General features: G+C 39.8%; 1 protein-coding gene across 1 annotated transcript in view; it reads left to right on the top strand.

Annotated features, from left to right (window-relative positions):
• LOC113008770 (thyrotropin-releasing hormone-degrading ectoenzyme) overlaps positions 1–18,529 on the top strand; it is a 264,030-nt gene that overhangs the window by 134,638 nt on the left and 110,863 nt on the right. The window contains exon 5 of the mRNA XM_026146492.2: positions 17,926–18,080. Coding sequence (XP_026002277.2) covers positions 17,926–18,080 — 155 coding nt within the window. The remainder of the gene's footprint in view (positions 1–17,925; positions 18,081–18,529) is intronic.

Here is an 18,529-nt window from a genome sequence, read left to right as displayed (position 1 = left end):
CAGCCATTTGATTCATGTTACAGTAGCTCATGAAGGAATGAACATAGTGTAATATAAGTACTTTTAGAAGTACATTTTTTTCCCCAAACACTTACATTTACTTAAATTTACTTGAGTAGGGTTAGGGGTTGCCACTTCAGCATGCAGTCAAGTTCTATGAGTCTTGCTAATGACCTACTAATTGTATTCAGGTGTCTTCCAACAGGGAAACATGGAAAAGTTTCAGGACACTGACCCTAGTAAAGTACGGATAACTGAAAATTTTACTCAAGTACAAAAATTATTTATACTTTTTTTCTTTCTACAGCCATTAATGTTTTGTGTGGAATGAGTCCACCACAGAGACTGCTCAAGGTTAGAGAGGCCAGCCTGAAATAGTTTAGACATGTGTAGAGGAACGATGGTGGATATATTGGACAAAGGATGCAGGTGCCAGGCAGGAGTAAAAGAGGAAGAAGAAAAAAAGATCCTCAAATGTCGTGAGCTGGTGTGGCAGAGGATGGTAGGGATAGGGTGAAATGGAGGCAAGTTATCTGTTTAAAATTTCATAAGAGTGGCATTCAGTACATTCATACGCTCATCTTACACTCACATTAGTCGTGTCGTTTTCTGTACAGTTGAAGCCATTTTTCTACCTCAAGCATGTTTTTGCTCCCAAGAAAGGCCAGAGAACATACAAACACTGCATGACTACAATTGCCTTGACTAATTTATTTTATCTAACAGCTAAGGTAGTTTGTTAATTGTGCCACATCCCAGACCACTATCAGCTTTCCCACATGCCCCATGGTTAACTTAAATTTCTGATAATTTCAAAATGCTTCGTCTTTTTGTCATCTTCCACCATCTCTCAGTGATTTCTGGGGTTTTTGTTGTTTTCACAGATGTATAAAAACATATAGATGCAGTAATCCTCCATTATTATCTGTTTAAGGCAGGGTACAGAGATGGAAATCCGAGGAGATAAAATCCCTTTTATCCATCTCATTTCTCTGAGGGGCCAGAAGGTGATATTTTCAACACTGAAGGAGGATTATACAACAGCGGTGCCATTCAGGTGACTTTGACAACACGACTGACAGGAACAAAGAGAGACTAGACAACAAAAAGCAATTAATAAATGTAATTACATCTATCATCTGAGCCCAATTTACAGTGTAAACAGAAAGTCTCTGCAGCAACACAATCTCCATTAATTATACTTTGTAATTATACTTTTCCAGGTGTGTGACGCTTTAAAGGTCGACTCTGCTTGAATGTAAAATGTTTTATCGCTGCGGGGAAATGAAGTCCTCTGATTGGCTTGACTGGCAGAAAGCCAAGCCAATCACCTGGCCCCCCAGCGATCTGATGGCCACTGTCCTCCGAGTCTCCTCTACATACACACAAACACAGAGAGATTTTCCACTCGTGCAGAGCAGCAGAAAGATATTCAGAGTCTGTGTCAGGACTCGACATCTTCACGGTCACCTCAGTTTGCATCACTCTGTGTCTGTGTCACACTGCAAAGGCTCCGGTTGTTGCTTTAGGCTAATGAACACTTTTCACTGAGCCAAGACCTAATCAGAGTATTTCTACATTATCTACATTTTAGACTTTAAATGTCCTGTCAGTTGTAGAAATGAGTCAGGTGAAACTTCGAAGGTCGGGGGTTCGATTCCCCTGAACCGCTACCCTGAGGTACCCCTGAGCAAGGTACCGTCCCTACACACTGCTCCCCGGGCTCCCAATGGCTGCCCACTGCTTCACTGAGTGAATGGGTTAAATGCAGAGAGGGATTTTCCCCACGGGGACCAATAAAGTACACTTTCTTTCTTTCTTTCTTTCTTTCTTTCTTTCTTTCTTTCTTTCTTTCTTTCTTTCTTTCTTTCTTTCTGCAACTAGTTAGACTCTCAAGCGCAAGGATGACTATGCTGTGAAAATCAGCCAGTCTTAGTGTGCGCATCTAATAAACCAGGGCGATATCAAAGTGACACATTGTTATTCACCTTTTCTGTATGTTAGATTTTGATAGATTTTCCTTACATGCAGAATATACACAGTGTGTATAATAGTACATGTATTCAATCCAATATACTTGCTATGATCCAAAGACCTGGTGTGCTGACAGCTTAGACTTTAAAGCTGGCAGGTGCTGTGCAAGTTTTGTTTTATTAATGTGTTAACTCGGACTCCATGGCTTAATTAGGTTTTATGCACAGCAGTGCAAGGAGCTTCGCTGCTCAGTTCTCAATTGTCTGACCACTTTGTGAAGCTAACTCTAAATCTAAGCTCCAGGCGAGTTTTGTTCAAGCGAGGTGGCTTTTTTACAGCCAGCAGGGGGCGAGCCCCCCGGTTGCCATAGGAAGTCTATAAGAAAGCGACTTGTCACTTGAATTATATTCAAATTCAGAGTAAATAAGATCTATGTGTCGCTGTCGGTTCTGTATCCAACAGTAAAATCCATCTTGATCTTATTCCTGTTTTTGGGTCAGTGCCCGTATGTAATATGAAGAGCTGTACACTCTACTTTGTAATTTTTGGCTGAATCTATCCAGCAGATTTTGCTCTATTATCAATAAACATCACTGAAACTAAGCAATGAATGTGTGACCTCCTGGGGTGCCAAAGAGTGGAGGAGCTGCTGGGGTTCCCATCAAGTCTGAGAAAATGAAAATAGTTCTGATTTGATTTGACATTTTTCTTGAAGTTTCATGATATTTCTTTTTTTAAGTCCTAGTCTATTAGAGGACGATATCCTTGGAGGAGGCTGTTTACATCATTTTAAAATAATCTCTTTCTTCACCTTAGATAAACTCCAGGATCTCTAAGCTCTTCAGAATTTATTTTGCTGCCTTTTTCTTTTGTCACATCATCCAAAACCAAAAGTGACTGGGTGCCATTATAAAGCACCCATCCCCTTGCTTCATTATTTCACAGGTTGTGTCAAGTTTGTTGGCTTAAGAGCCATTTCAAGCCTCCTTCCTAGTTCTGTCTTGTCATTTAGTTACAGGTAGTTTCATCCTTTCAAAGAATGACGTTTCAGAAGTGTGCAGATGTTTTTTTAGATGTTCTTGGTCTTATAGATGGTTTAACATTCGTGGTGACTCCTCTAAGGATCAGTTGTGTTTTTTCTTTCCTAAGTATGATTCACTGTACTGGGAGTTTGTTTGATTGAACGCTGTGGAATCAGAGGCCATGGCTTCCAAATGAAAATGCGACCCTTTGAATCAACCCCACACCTTTCAACTTTGTAACTGATGAAGAACTGGAAACAACATCACCTGTCCGTGCGATAGCTTTCATCAGCTGTTCAATTATATATTTTTTAAAAAGTGCTTCGAGAGTAAAGAACTGTAAATCCTCACTGTGATGTGAATAATCTGAAATTAACACTGAAGATCTTTAAACGTCTTCACCATATGACTAGAATATATTTCAGTAAACTGCTAAACTACAATTAACTGAGCATCCCTGCTGTCCTTCTGATGAGCCTGTTATTTTAATGATCTTTCCTTTAGTAACAGCCTCAGGACAACCTTTCAGCTTGCCTTCGAAGAACAGCAACACCATCAGTGTGATATTTATTCTGTACAGGACTTTCATTTTATGGAGTGTAATGAACATTTCAGCCTCCAGCAACACTTGCTGTGGTTGTTTATTTGTGTGCAGTGGAGTTGTGTCTCGCTCTGTGGCTGCAGGTTGTCTGGTGGCTGTGAAGGCGTTTAACATTCAAAGTCTCTCCTCGAGTTCCCTCCTCTTGTGTCTGTTGAATATGGAGCAGCTCTTATCTGAACGAGCTAAAGATAATTGGTGGACAAGTGGAGCTCGACTGCAGAGAGTAAGAGAGGGAGGCCGAATGAGAGGAAGTAAGGAAACACAGAGACAAAATAAGAGTGTAAGAGTGTGTAGCTTTTATCTGTGATGTCTGTGTGGTGGAGGCAGGGGATGAGACAAACGCTGGGATCATGCCTGAGAATGTGTGACCCTGCGCAAAGCAAGGCAGTGAGACATGACAGCTGAAGCAGAAAAAAATAGTCAGATTCATAAATCAAGTAAAAGTAGCAGTGAAAAGAAATACTCCATGAATAACTTCCATAAGAGTTCTTCATTAAAATGTTCATCCCCTGTGGTGGGTCATCCCACCACAGGGGGAGGAAACACTAGACCTTTTCACCAGTTCAACTCTAAAAACGCTTCTTCATGAGAAACATTAGCGATGACAGATTCATTTAGAAAACATTTGCACATTTAATGTGACGTCTTTCATTTTTACCGTTCCTTTCTTTACTTCCTCACATAGGTATTGCACCCTCATGTCACTGTTAGTGATACTATGTGCTGAAAAACAGTGCTCTTCTTTTCTCCCAGCACCTTCTCATGCTGGTTTTGGAACTTGTGGTCTATGAATGGCTAACATGTCTTTATTAATTAATGATTTGTCGCTAAACATAGTGAAGTGGTGGTTTTTATAGCAAAAGGTTTCTGGGGTAATCCTGCTGCTTGTCTGGGGGCTTTCTGTGTGAAGTTGGCATGTTCTCCTTGTCATTGGCTTTAATTGATTTTTCACTGGGTGCCCCAGGTTACTCACACAGTTCAAAGACGAGGATTGAAAGGATTTATCGGTCTTTGAAGTTAGGAAAGAGTGAATAAACATATAAGACAACTTGCTGACGTACTATTCAGCAACCACAGGCATTGTGGCTGTAGAAGACCCTGATTCTTCAAGAACTGTGACCAACTTTCTGATTTGAGCAAATGTGAACACTCCTGTGGACATAAGAGGGTGCAGGTCCATGGTAAAACTACATTAACACTTGTGTGTGGTAAGTGTTGCTTTCAGGCAGTGACCCTCAGGCAGCAGCTGCAATGAACGCAGTCCAAGTTGGCAAGGAGGCCAACCAATTAAAATCAGAACTTATTTTTATATACTTAATTGTGTTTGTGAAACATTTTAAATGCACCTTTTATTGCAGGCTTCTTCAGTCCTAAAAACTGGAAAGCTGAGGTATTCTAAGGAGCTTGAAAAAAAAAAGCATCTGGACTTAAGTTTCTTGAAGACGTTTCACCTCTCAGTTCTAAGAGCAATTGGTGGAGGGTCCCAGATTTTGGATAGAGTCCAGACGCTTTCCTAAAAGACAGATGGTTTGAAAGAGGAGTGAAAGAAGCCGTCTATGTCCAGATGGTGTGAATGACCATCTTTGAACAGAGGGTATGGCTTACGACACCAATTGTCTGCCATCTATAATCCAGTTTTGAGATTCCTTCCTAGACACTTTAGTGCCTACTCACATCTTGGTACATTTGACCTCAATAAGTCACATGATAGGTTGGGGTAAGTATCACAATGGGTTCAACCGAAGCCTTGGGTGATTGTGACCTACACTCGTTTTCACACCTTGGGTTATGTGATTAGGTAGAGGATCAATAGTGAGCCCACGACCCTCATAGGGACACTCCCAAAAGGGCTTAAAAGAAATCTGTGACTCTTCACGGGTGAGAAGTGAGATGTCTTCAAGAAACTTAAAGAAGTCCAGACGCTTTTCTTTCCAAACTCCTTAGACTACGATGACCTGGTTGACTGAGAACCTTTACAGACAAAGCCCATGTATTTAACTCTGAGTCACAGGGGGGAGTCAAACTGTTGGGGTGGCACAAAAGTGTCAGTAGTTTTCATTGTTGGTCAATAAATGCCAAAAATCTTTGGAGTCAAACTGTCAGCAGATAAAGATGATAAAGATGTAGGACTGCAGCCTTTGATTGTGGTTTATTTCACTGCCAACCAACCCAGACACAGAGTGGAGCATACCCATATCCCAAGTTTTACTTTTAGAGTTTTCTCTGGGCACCACAAACCGAACCGTGATGTTAAAGATTGTGGCTTCGGCTAAATATTTAAAAGGTCTTCTCTGACTTCAGGCAATAAAATTTCCACTATCTGACTGCCTTTATTCCCTAAATGTTTTAGTACCCTAAGCCTAACATCTTCCCCCAGGCTCACATGTCGCTTCCTGGACTCCGAGTGAATATAATTCAGGAGGAATTTATTTTTAGTAATTATTAGAAAACAGCGTTTCAGCCCCCACACTGTCAATTATTTTCTTATACAAGAACCCCTCTTTATTTGCTGTTTTCCACACTCCTTGTGGAAAGACAATTTAAGGAGGAAAATATAATTTTAGAAGCTGTGCTTATATCTGATGGCAGGCCTGAACATGGATAGTGTTTGGGTCCGGTGTTTCCTAATGCAGCCAGTTATAGCCAAATTGCCTGTGCCTCAGACTTGTCAAACACAGCAGGAAACTGCTGCTTGGAATCTTGAAAATTGATTGTTAACCCTCCTGAGGAACCCAGGCAGTTTGGAAGACAATGGAAAGAAATGGTGGGTTATTGTTGGAAAATCGCTTTTGCATCCATCAGAACAGCAACACACTTCATCACTAATTTGATCCCCTGGAAAACCCACAGGGTCTCACATAAAAATCCTGCTCATGCGTTTTATGCGTTTACACCAGAAGTGTGTCAAAGTGCCAGCGCTTGGAAAGAACATGGGAGTAGTAACATGAGACACTCGGTCCACAGAACGACAGCAGGTGTGTGCTTCAGCTCAGCACACAACCTCCAAAATGTAAGAATAAGTAGAAAAAAAGGTGGCGCAAAGCAATTAATGCCTGTAGAGTTTCACATTTTATAAAAATGCCACTGTGGATGCCTGTGGGCTATAGGCCTTCATCAGTGTTAACAGTAAGTCGCTAACGTACTGGTGAGATAATGACTTATTTCAATACAAATTGACAGCAGACCCAACTCTGACGGGCTGAAAAGTCTCAGGAGAAGGTGAAGGAACAGAAAAGTTGAAAGATGAAATTTGCATGTGCCCATGGAGAAGGATCTTCTGCTGTTTAACATTTAGTTGACTCAGTGTTTGGTTCATTGTTGGCCATTGCTTTTTTGCTTATTAACTCGATTTTTCTGCTGCTAATGGGTTCTCAGGACAGTTGTTGTGTTTGTATTTGGCTGCACATGGTTCTTGGCTATTTCTAATGTTTTTAATTATTTTATATTTAAGAGAAAATGTAATGCATGAGATTCTTTTGCCTCTGTTTTGGCTGTGTATATGCATTACATTATATACGTTCTTCTCATTTCCTTGTGGGTTTTTTTTTTACACTAATTTAATTGCATAAAATTTAGTTTTTTACTTGTTACAAACTGCTGGAAAAAGTGCTCCATGTATTCTTTGTATATTACATACTGTAAAACCCTGATGACATCATAATGGTTTATTTCTCTGACTTGAGGAACCCCTTTATCTTGAACTTCCATCTGAAGCTGGTATTAAAGTTGCCCTTTAAGGTGAGAAAAATACATAATTATGTGTGCTATGGCAGCGGTCCCCAACCCCCGGGACTCGGACCGGTACCGGTCCGTGAGTCATTTGGTACCGGGCCGCGAGAGTTGAGGCTCAGGTGTGAAATGTATAGTTTTCAGGGTTTTTATCAGTTTTCAGCGTTATTTTGTTATCGTTTTTATCGTTAACTCAGTTTTCCTGGGTCATAACGTGTGTTATGAATAAATCTTCTCTTTTTCGGTACCAGTACTAGTTTTATTTTGTTGTATTTATCCGCGACACCTTAAAGGCCGGTCCGTGAAAATATTGTCGGGCATAAACCGGTCCGTGGCGCCAAAAAGGTTGGGGACCTCTGTGCTATGGTTTATTTGTCATGCATCGCTGACAAAAATGAGCTGGATAATAAAAGGGAGGCTGCAGCCACAGGGAGAATCCAGGTGAAACACTGGAGTAAGCAATGCATGCAGAGTGATGCAGGGTGTGAAGGAATGTAATTTAGGTTATAGTTAATGTATGCCTGTGTGTGTGTGTTTGTGTGTGAGGGTGAGCAGGAGACAGTTGTTTGGGACACGGGAACCTCATAAAGGTTGTAATCTGTGGTAAAATGAATTAATTCCTTCTATTTGAATTCAAATGTCTATTGAGCATCGTGTCTCATTTGCATCTTCTACTTTAAACCAAATGGCCTCAATTGCATTTCCCCCCTTTAGTCAAACCAATCACATTTCCATTTCCCTCCACCAGCCAACCAGTTCTGCTGTCTGAGCCTCAGTCATGTGGATAATGAGCTGTCAGCCAATCACATCCAGCCTTGGAAAACTGGCTCGAGCATTGGGATTGGGTGCTGGCTGTGGAAATTTTGTTTCCATGGTAACATGTATATTTCATAGCGCTTTCCTTTAGCTGGCAGTTGTAGCCCACCTGCTATGCTCCGCCTCCTCCTAGTTGTTTTTGGCTGACCACAGCAACTGTACCAGTTTGAAACTGGTTTTAACCAGACAGACGACTGCAAGCTCATGTAAACACACTCATCATCACCGATACACCGATACGATTTCAGCAGTATGTCATTATCTTTTCTCTAGGACAAATAAAGCTCAATTTTGGGGCACTGACTGGTATACGCTCACCAGACACTTTATTAGGTCCACCTTACTAGTACCGGGTTAAATATCATTTTGCCTTCAGAGATGCATTGATTATTCATGAAGCAGAATCAGGAGCTGGAAACTTTCCTCAGAGAATTCGGTCCATGGTGACATGATAGGATCACACAGTTGCTGAAGATGTGTCGGCTTCACATCCATTATATAAAACTCCCGTTCCACCACATCTCAAAGCTGCTCTCTTAGATTGAGATCTGGTGACTGTGAAGGCCATTTGAGTACAGTAAACTCATTGCTGTGAGCTTTGTGACATTTGTGGTGCATTATCCTGCTGGAAGCAGCCGTATGAAGGTGGTACACTGAGGTCAGATTTCTAGGCAGAACTGGATATTTGCTCTTTTTCAAGCTGTTCCCTGTAAACCCTTCAGATGCTTGTCTGTCAAATCAAAGTAGATTACATAGTGGAGACCACTTTCTCTAATATGTAATTAACTTGACTTCCTGTCTTGCTTCCATTCCAGCAACTAGATGAGCCTGATAGAACCAGATAAAGATAGAGATATTATCCACTTTTTACACATTCTTCAGGTTTTTTTCTCTGAAAAACTTTTTAAAAGGGAAAATAGTTTGGGTAGAAAAAAAAAGTCATGCTGCCATGCTGATCAATGTGAGTTTAGGTAGTTTACTTACTTGTAGCAGAGAGCGCTGTCTCTGACCTACAAACTGTTTCTAAAAACTGCTACACAGCTGATCAGTCAGACATTGACCGAGACAGTCTCTGCTGTCACTGTGACAGCTGCAGGCTGGATGATGGATCAGGTGTGAACACTATGAGCAGTCTGACACTGAAAATATAATGTGATGTATTATATCTGGACAAGGCTACCGGGGCTTTTCACACCAAACCTTTTTTTCTACAAAAACTTCATTCAAGTTGCTTGGTAGGAAAACTCTTTGATCATTTTGTTCAGTTTAGAATCATTGACATAGCTGCTGCTCGCATTATTGGCAGAGGTGGGACCAAGTCATTGTTTTGCAAGTCTCAAGTAAGTCTCAAGTCTTTATCCTCAAGTCTCAAGTCAAGTCTCAAGTAATGTCAGGCAAGTCAGAGTCGAGTCTCAAGTCACTGGTGTAAAAGTCCAAGTAAAGTCACAAGTCGGAAATTTTGAATTTCAAGTCCTTTCGAGTCTTTAAAAAAAAACGACGAAAAAAGCATGTTGCAGTTATATGCTAAATGTGAATATTAGACCATGTAATTTTTAAATCTGTGTTTTTCTCAACACATGACAAAATAGTGAACTTAGAAAATATACACAAATTGTGAAATTGCACCTCTTTAAAATGCAGCTCAATTAAACCTAGCTCCAAGAATAATTTTCACCGACAGTTCTGAGATAAGCTGCATGTTATTCTTGGATGCGGTTGTAGGACCAGCTTTAAAATCGCATGACAAAAATATCATACACATTAAAAAAAACTGCTTCACCAACGTAGCCTGGACAACATTTGCTAGTTAGATGAAGTCAGCTATCTCATCTTAGCATATTTATATGCATATTTATAATCATACGGTTCTTGGAGTGAGTGCATACACTCATGAAGTTTAGTAACTTCAGGTCACTGCAACAAGCCCAGGTACAGTTTACCGACGGATGGGTGCAGGACCTTGAAATGCACCGTATAGAATGAAAGACCATCGTACGTATCATAAGTTTACCAGTCTCACAAATCGTCATCATAAATACACATTCGTTAACCGTTTATTAATATAACCTTTGAGCTCAATGGTAATTAATTAGTAGTGGAAATAATTTCTGGTAGCATCACAGAAATGTAGCAGTGACAACAATATTGTATGCTGTAATCGTACTGGGCAATTAGTGATACAAAAAACCTGTTTTATCCTGTGAATAAAAGTATATGTTTTTGTTAATGTACCATAATAACAGAAGCGAAACGCAATATTGTGTCAGGACAATTCACTATTTATGCACAATAAATAAAGGAGCATAGCGCGACAATTTCTGTTCAGCGCCAGACTTGCTTGTAACCTATATCACCAATTATGTTAAGAAAATGACGTATTAACTACTACAAAACACTGACCTTTGTGGAAATGCTTGGAGCAGACTAACCTGTGAGCTGGAGGGTTCTGGGACGTTATATTTGATCTTTGAATGGCTGCAATCCAGGCCATCCGTCGCCTCTTTGTTACTTCAGAAACATGGCTTGAACAATTTCTCTTCAACGACGTAATCCGATAACAACCGATCTCTTTACCTGTCGGCTTCCCGTGGCTGTCATGCGACCGGCTATTGCAGTTAATAATACAACAGCTTCTTGACATTTTTGTGTTTCTTTTTATCGCTGTGTGACTGATTTCAATTGAAAGCCTGCGTGCGCTAGTACCTCTTGCCACGAGTTCCCAGAATCCTTTGGGGTTTTACCCCTGAATGACGTCACATTTTCAATCTCTATATAATATGTATGTTCAATTTTATATTTGGGGTGAAATATCAAGTCTTTTCAAGTAAACCGGTTCAAGTCCAATTCAAGTCCCAGGTCATTGGTGTAAAAGTCCAAGTCAAGTCACAAGTCTGAGAACATTTTTTCAAGTCAAGTCTAAAGTCATAAAATTAATGACTCGAGTCTGACTCGAGTCCAAGTCATGTGACTCGAGTCCACACCTCTGATTATTGGCAATATAATAATATTTATATTCCTGATTTATTTTCCTGATGCTGAGAACTTCTCTTTGATGGAGTTTAGGCATGTAAACCTCATGACATTTCCAGTTTCTCCTATTAATATCTTGGTGTCAGAAACACATCATCAATGTAAAAAAAAATTCACACCTCTAACTTTAAACCAAAGCAGGTGTTTTTGATGGGTGCAACTGATCTGCAATATAGGGTTGTTTAAAGCTTTATATATATAGCATGGGTGAGCAAGCTCCGACAACAATTCTCTCTTACTCTCTTAATTTTATTAGTGTGAAGAAGCGATAATTAGAACAGATGAAGAACATCTGCATGCAAACTTGCTCACTGTCCTCACCAGCCATTGGTGTGAGAAAGCAGCAGAGATCTTCTTTCTTCTGTTGTTTTGTTCATCGATGCTGGAAAATTGGGACAAAACCACAGAGTGCAGTGTGAGAGTAAATTTTCTATGTGTGGCAGCTGATTTTAAGCCTTCAGGCAAAATCAAAAGCCCACTCTAATTGTCACGATTCTTATTTTAAGTTAGAGCAAGCCTGAAATGTTAGAAACTACAGTTCCTCTAATGACCAATGAAGTCTAGTCCAACAATGATGCAGTCCCCATAGACTCCTATATTAAAATTTGCAACAAATTAACATTTGCTCTATATAAACAGCCAATTTGACCTTCATAACAACTGTATCAAAGGTGAATTTTTCCCTATCCCCATATATACCCATTTATATTGCTTTAAGGCTTACAGTTGCATTACCTGCATTACTGCAGTGTTCTGAATGTGGCTACTTGATTGACAAGTGGGTGCTGACTTGGCTGCTTGCAGTTTGCAATGCTTTACATGAACTCAGATCATTATTGTGCCTCAATTTAGGTCCTTCCATTAGCACACGTTCATGCAAAATACCATGCAGACTTTGTGTTTACTATACATAACACAACATACATTGCCTAAATTTTATGAGTAAGCATCTTGCGAATCCTGAGGTTGGGTTTGTGTGTCTTCTTCAAGCCATGCCATCCTTTTTACAGAAGAAGAGCGTTTTTCAGTCCATTGAAGGTGTTTCACACCTTCAGCTTGCTGAGCACCATGAGAGCGCCATGCAAGGTATTTGGAGCATCCTTGATGCCGTGTCCTTGCCCTTAATTGTACAGCCCATCCAAAAGGTTTTGCTGCAGTTTTGGTGAGTGAAAGTCTAGTGTCTAATATGAGCTAATAACTCTACCATCTCATCCAAATACAAGAACTTCTGGCTCAAAAGAAAAAAAAATATTGTTAATTATGTTGAGGCTGTAACGTTGAGACTTCAAAAACATACAGTTTCAGCTCCCTACCCATTACATAGTCAGTCTTGACATTTAGTCCATTAGGCTTCGATATAAAGTTACATGAGTGCCAGATCCACTCTGTTATTATCATCATTATTGTGGAAATACAACAATAAAGTTTTTTCCACATTAATTCACATCGTATCTCCTCATATTTCATGTGAGGATACACATAGAGTTATATGGCATGCACGCTTCCAACCCTCAGGTTCCACAGACATTTAGCTACCTCAAAACAGTTAACACAGCAGGTCCTCATGACTGCCTTCCCGATGCCAGAAGATGCATGCTGGGTAAAAGAGGCCACCCGGCAGTCCAAGGAGTCGCATCGTAACATGTGTTCATACCTGATTAACTAGCAGGCTGAGCTGACTGACAGCAACTGCAGAGTTCTGCTTTCACACTCAAACATCAAACTGACTGAGCTCAGCTCTCTGCTGTGATGCTGTGTGCATGAGTTAAAAACAAGACAGCTGGCTGATTTCTTCTTCTGAAGGTTCATTTTGACTCATGACAGTGTTTAGGCATATTGTTGTTTACCAAGTATTGTTAAAATCCCAGTGAAACTAGGCAGTACAGCCTGAAAATCACAAATTTTGATTTGGTAGATCAGTGACCTCCAACATGCCTCTAAAAACCCAAAGCAGATTATGATCTCCTATCCACCGATGCATTTACCAGTTCGTAGTTCATTACCAAACTACAAACCTTGTCTTCATTTTATTTTACAAATTTTTCTCAACCCCCTGTCCAAAAAAGTAAAATATCAACACATAAAAAAGTTTGGGAAGTACATTATAAAAATACTTGGAATGCTACATGGAATGAACTCAAAACAACACTCAGTGAGTCTCTTTAGTTCTGATAGAAATGTCTTAACTACTGAACTGGATACCATGAAATTTCTAGATTTGTTTTTCCCCAACCTGAAATCTTCAGCGTTCAGACAGAACAGTGGAGCCGCTTATTTGCTTTTGCAGGAGTGGCTGTTGTGAAGAAGTACACCACGAGTACTCAGAGTAACCGAATCAGAAGCTAACATCATTCTTTTTTAATTCTTGGTTTTAAAAAAGGTGATTAATGTTATAAAATATTTCTTTTATTTTGAAATGCATGGTTAAGAAATTTTTTTAACTATGTGGAGAAATGTCTTTGTTTGTTGTACATGGTTGCAACATATTTGGCCTCGTCGTGATCTCCAACCATTGTTTTCCCAGAGTGAGTGTAGGATGATACATAAAACAAAGATAAGGAGCACAGAAAATATGCAGATGTTAGGATTTACTTTAGAGGAAAAAAAAATCCTCAGATCAGCGTTTTAAAGGATTCATTTTAATGGAAATAACCGGCCATTTCTCCCACATAAATCTATCCATCAAAGAGAAAGCAGTACTTGCATTGTATCATCAAACAGCCTCCCGTTAAATCCTCTTTATTTTTCTGTTAACTTCTGTTATGCGTGTTTCCTCAAATATCTCTTAACTTTACACCCCGGGCTGATACTGAGCACTATCTACAGACAGCTTCCGTGTTTTGCAACACCCACGCAGCGTTAGTAACCCACTAAGAGTCGGTTTGTGAATGTGCCCAAGGCTATCCAAATATCATCATTGCTAATCTGTATTCATACCTCAGCTCTCTGACATTTATAACCAGGTGCTTGTACTTGATTAGAAACATCTTCATCCATGTACAGGTTGAAAACACTTTGCTTATCTTTAGCATGAGCACTTCAAAACAACATCAGGGTGTTGGAGATTGCACAGAAGAGGTCATGGGAGACATTAAAGCATCCTCAGGAATGTTTGCACATGCCTCGGTAACACCTCTCTGAGAGCAGCAGCGATTAAATCAACATTGCATTTGGGCCACTCGGTAAAGAACCCTTTATAAAGTAATCCTTTAAGCTGTTTACAATATGTGCTGCAGATTGTAGAGTTTATCGAATATCACTAAGTCACTGCGGGTACCATAATATAAGATTACACTTAAACACCTGTAATCTGGCTTCACTTAAAGCAGTCCACCAAAGTTGAGTTGCTTGTCCTTTGGGCTGTGATTACAGAGGAAGGCACTCAGACACTCCACAACAAACCCAGCAGATAGATATCAGTGGGAACATGTGGATGTGTGAGAGCTCCCAGCAGGAGTGTTTCTAGCTCTGAAACTGCTCCGACAACAGGTTTCACATGAGTGTGTGCAAACATTTGCCTCTGTGCATGTGCTGCTACCTCCGAGTGAGAGCACCAGCAATAACCCTCAGATCATGTGATGAGCGACAGCTGCCGAAGAGCACTGATGTCCTGTTTTGCTCAAGTGTTGTTGACAGTGTGACTTCTGTTCGTGTGATGGAACAACATCAAAAAGGTGCAAACTGAGGCAGAAGGTGCGCCCTGAAGCTTTTAATGAGGGGAAACATTGATTCAGCCTTTTATTTCATTAAAATATATTTTATTGTTTTAATTAAATAAAAAAAAATGCAATCTGTCCTCAGAATCCCTGGGAATAGTTACATATTCTGTATATGAAAGATGGATGTAGATGCTGTGATGTCACTCATTGCATTCTGGATTCTGCATTTTGTAGCTTCAGAATTTGTGTTTTAGAAGCTTTTTTTCTTTTGTTTTTTGAGACAGAAATGACCCTATGTGGATGAGAAGGAAAAGTCTTGGTGAACTGTAAATGTCAGAGTCCTTCTAGAAGCAGTTATCACCTGTTGGAAACTATCTTGAAACTCCCCAGGACATTTATTTGATCAGTTATTAACTTTCGTTTGAATACTCTGAGGTCTATCAATATTAGTAACGCACCATAGTACCATAGTAACACAGATACCTCTAAGCAGTACAAAAATTTAAACCAATAGATGTTAAGAGGTCCAGTTCAGTGACAGGTGCTTACTACAGGTGCTGATGAAAGTAACCATGATCATAATTATAAACCTGGGTTTCATTAAAAAATATAAATTAAAAAAAGAAAGCACACACACAACTTGAACCAAGTGTTTTCTGCTCTAAATTTGAACATTTTGACATGGAAGTCTATGGAGATCGACTCTTTTGGAGGTGGCCTCTAGTGGGCATTCGAGTAACTGCAGTTTTTGGCTGCTGCATACTCCATCAGGAGGAGGGACATGCAAGGCAACAGAAGGTCCACAAATAAATATAAGGAAAAAGTCTTAAGAACCATGAAAGAAGTAAGACTCTGTAAACGATGTGTCTTCATAATTTGTATTGGTTAGAAGATGATCAGTCAAACTATCTACCTGTCGCTGTTTGCTGATGTGATAATATGGGATTCAATACTCATCATAGCTATATATTCTTGACACAGCATTAATTTAAAGTAAATATATAACTTGTCATGAACAGTGTTAGGTTCGTTTGACAGAGAAAACAAAGTAGAGCAAAAGGCTGTAACACAGAACAGACAGATGATGCATCTGTGTCACATGTCATGTTTAATCGACATCGCTTTCACAGCTCTGCAGTATGAATTCTTCATTTTGTTAGATGTTTGTTGCCTCCTCTAATCTCTCTTCTAATAACCTCCTCTTCTCCACTTAGAGTAGACAAAGTGAGGAATTTGTCTGCATTTACCTCCTTTTTCTTGTTTCTTTCTTCCCGCGATTATGATTGTGCTCTTCACCCTTATTAGTTTCACTTGTCTTCAGTTTAATTCTTTCTGTGTTTTTACATTCCTGCTTCTCTGTTTTAGCCAGATTGTTGCTTTTTGTTTGGACTGTTTTATTTTCATATTGGAAATATTATCCCCGCCTTTTCTTCCACAGTACATGCCATTACAGTGGCTCTATTATACTTTTCCTTATTTTATCTAAAATACGGAAACACTGCAAAGACACACCAGACAGTTTTCACAAAACTGTGGGAAGTGAAAAATCATCATCAAAGGAGAGACTGCTTGCCATCAAAGTAAAAGTTGCATCCTACATTGAAATCAGCACGTTTCCAAACACGCAAATTGTACTTTGAAGGTGAATGTGTCCATTTTCCATTCTGGTGGTTGTCTCAGAGTTTAGAAAAAAACTGGACATCTTTAGATTTGTGAAGATGTTTTGGGTCCCGTTCAAGAAGCTTCCTCGGTTCTACAGACAAGAAGTTGAAAGTATTTAACCCCTAGTGGGGGTTAACCCCTTTGGAGGTGGTTTTGAAGGTTGTTGGCTCACTATTGATCATATGGTAATATAATCAATAGTGGCCCACAGTATGAAAAAAGCTATGGGTCATTACTATCACTGTGGGTTAAGAGTGAAACCAATATGAAATCTTGCCCTATACCCACATGTGACCTAACCTGAGGTGACGTGTGACTCGGGGGAAGGGAAGGCATCTAGAGTCTGCATTGTGGCTGATAGTTTGTTCCATAAGACACCACTTCTGTTTAATGATGTTCTTCAAAATGGACAACTAACTAACTCACCAGTTTATGGAGAAATATAGATATTTCACTAGCAACCAGTGGTCGCCAGGGAGTCATCCTAACCTTAACTGAGTATCTAGGCCTCTGAGACTGAAGCCTAAAATGTTAAAAGATCAACTTTTGTATTGTGACTTTAAGGTAGAAAAGTTGCCTTAAAAAATTCAAGACCGGTCTCTATGAGTTTCAAGCCACAAGGGTTAAAATGAGTACCCACTATCAATGCCAAAGAGGCAGCACGTTTGATGACACCCAGGTATTTGATTTTCTCAGGGTTCAGGAATGGCGGGTAAAGAATTGGATATGAATTGGTTTGGAGAGGCTTCAAAATGGAAGCAAGTCTTAGTTACAGTAGTGCCTTTTTTTTCCTTGTGTGTCTCAAAGAAATACTGTTTAATTCATGAAGAGAATATTTTTGGTAAATTTCATGTAATTTTTTGCTCATTTCTGCTCCTCTTTATGACTGAGGTATTATTTTGTCCTTAACTTTTCCTTCTCAGAGGAAATAATAATGTCTCCTGTTGTCTGCAAGTGATCCTCTGACGAAGGTCGCTGCAGCTGAAATGCCAGAAGTTTGTGATTTTAAATTTAAATTAAGACCTGAACCGGTCACTCATTCACTGGAGAGAAATGCCTTTTCTGAAAAACAACCCAAGTTTCCCCACCCAAAGGACATTTCTCTACATTTACTCGTTTTTGTTACATCTCAGTTGATCTCTCTCTCGGACTGCTTCTCTCTCATACAGATATATGTAGAGTTATAACTTGAAAAATCCATATATCTATGTTGTGTGGATGAAAGGCTCCTTTGGCACATAGTTAAAATGACTCATGAGTTTAATTTTAACCCGAAATGGGAACCGCACCGATGCCAGCAGTCATTCTGTCACAGCGATCGCCTCCTGTTATTTAAGTGGTGGAATCTCGCTGAGAGTTTATTAATGCAGGAAAACATTCAGCATGTGTTGAAAAGCCGTAATGTGTTGTTGTTGTCATGATTGGTTTACAGACTTGTTGGCTGTGCCCAAACACCCCTACGCCGCCATGGAGAACTGGGGCCTGAGTGTCTTCGTGGAGCAGAAGATCCTGTTGGACGCAGACGTGTCGTCCTCATCCTATCAGATGGAACTCACCATGGTGGTGGTCCACGAGATTTGTCACCAGGTAGGCAACGTACCTGATGGCTCAGACATTATACTACCATTCATACTGCGAAGGATTGTGAATATACTATAGAATATATACTATAATGTCATTTAAGAAAGGTATTATTCAGACTGTAAAATTTCATATGATTGGAGATCATTGATTGTAACTGATTTCTTAACACAGTGTTCATAAATACTTACTAACTAGGATTATGAGTATTGGTTACACAATATAATATTTTGCACAAAATAATCTTTTCAGAAATGTTTACTCTGTCTAGACACATTTTTGTACAAATGGTGCAGAAACAATACATCTGTAAGCCCCACATTTTCCTACTCTTTAGACTACATAATCTATGATAACTGCATAATTTCACCTGCTCATTGTCCTAAAGATCCATCCATCCATCCATCTTCATCCGCTTTGTCCGGGGCCGGGTCGCGGGGGCAGCAGCCTAAGCT

Source organism: Astatotilapia calliptera, chromosome 17, assembly GCF_964374335.1.
Source record: "Astatotilapia calliptera chromosome 17, fAstCal68.1, whole genome shotgun sequence".
NCBI classification, from domain to species: Eukaryota; Metazoa; Chordata; class Actinopteri; order Cichliformes; family Cichlidae; genus Astatotilapia; species Astatotilapia calliptera.
The sequence above is the reverse complement of the archived record's forward strand: the minus strand, read 5'-3'. Positions and strand labels throughout refer to the sequence as shown.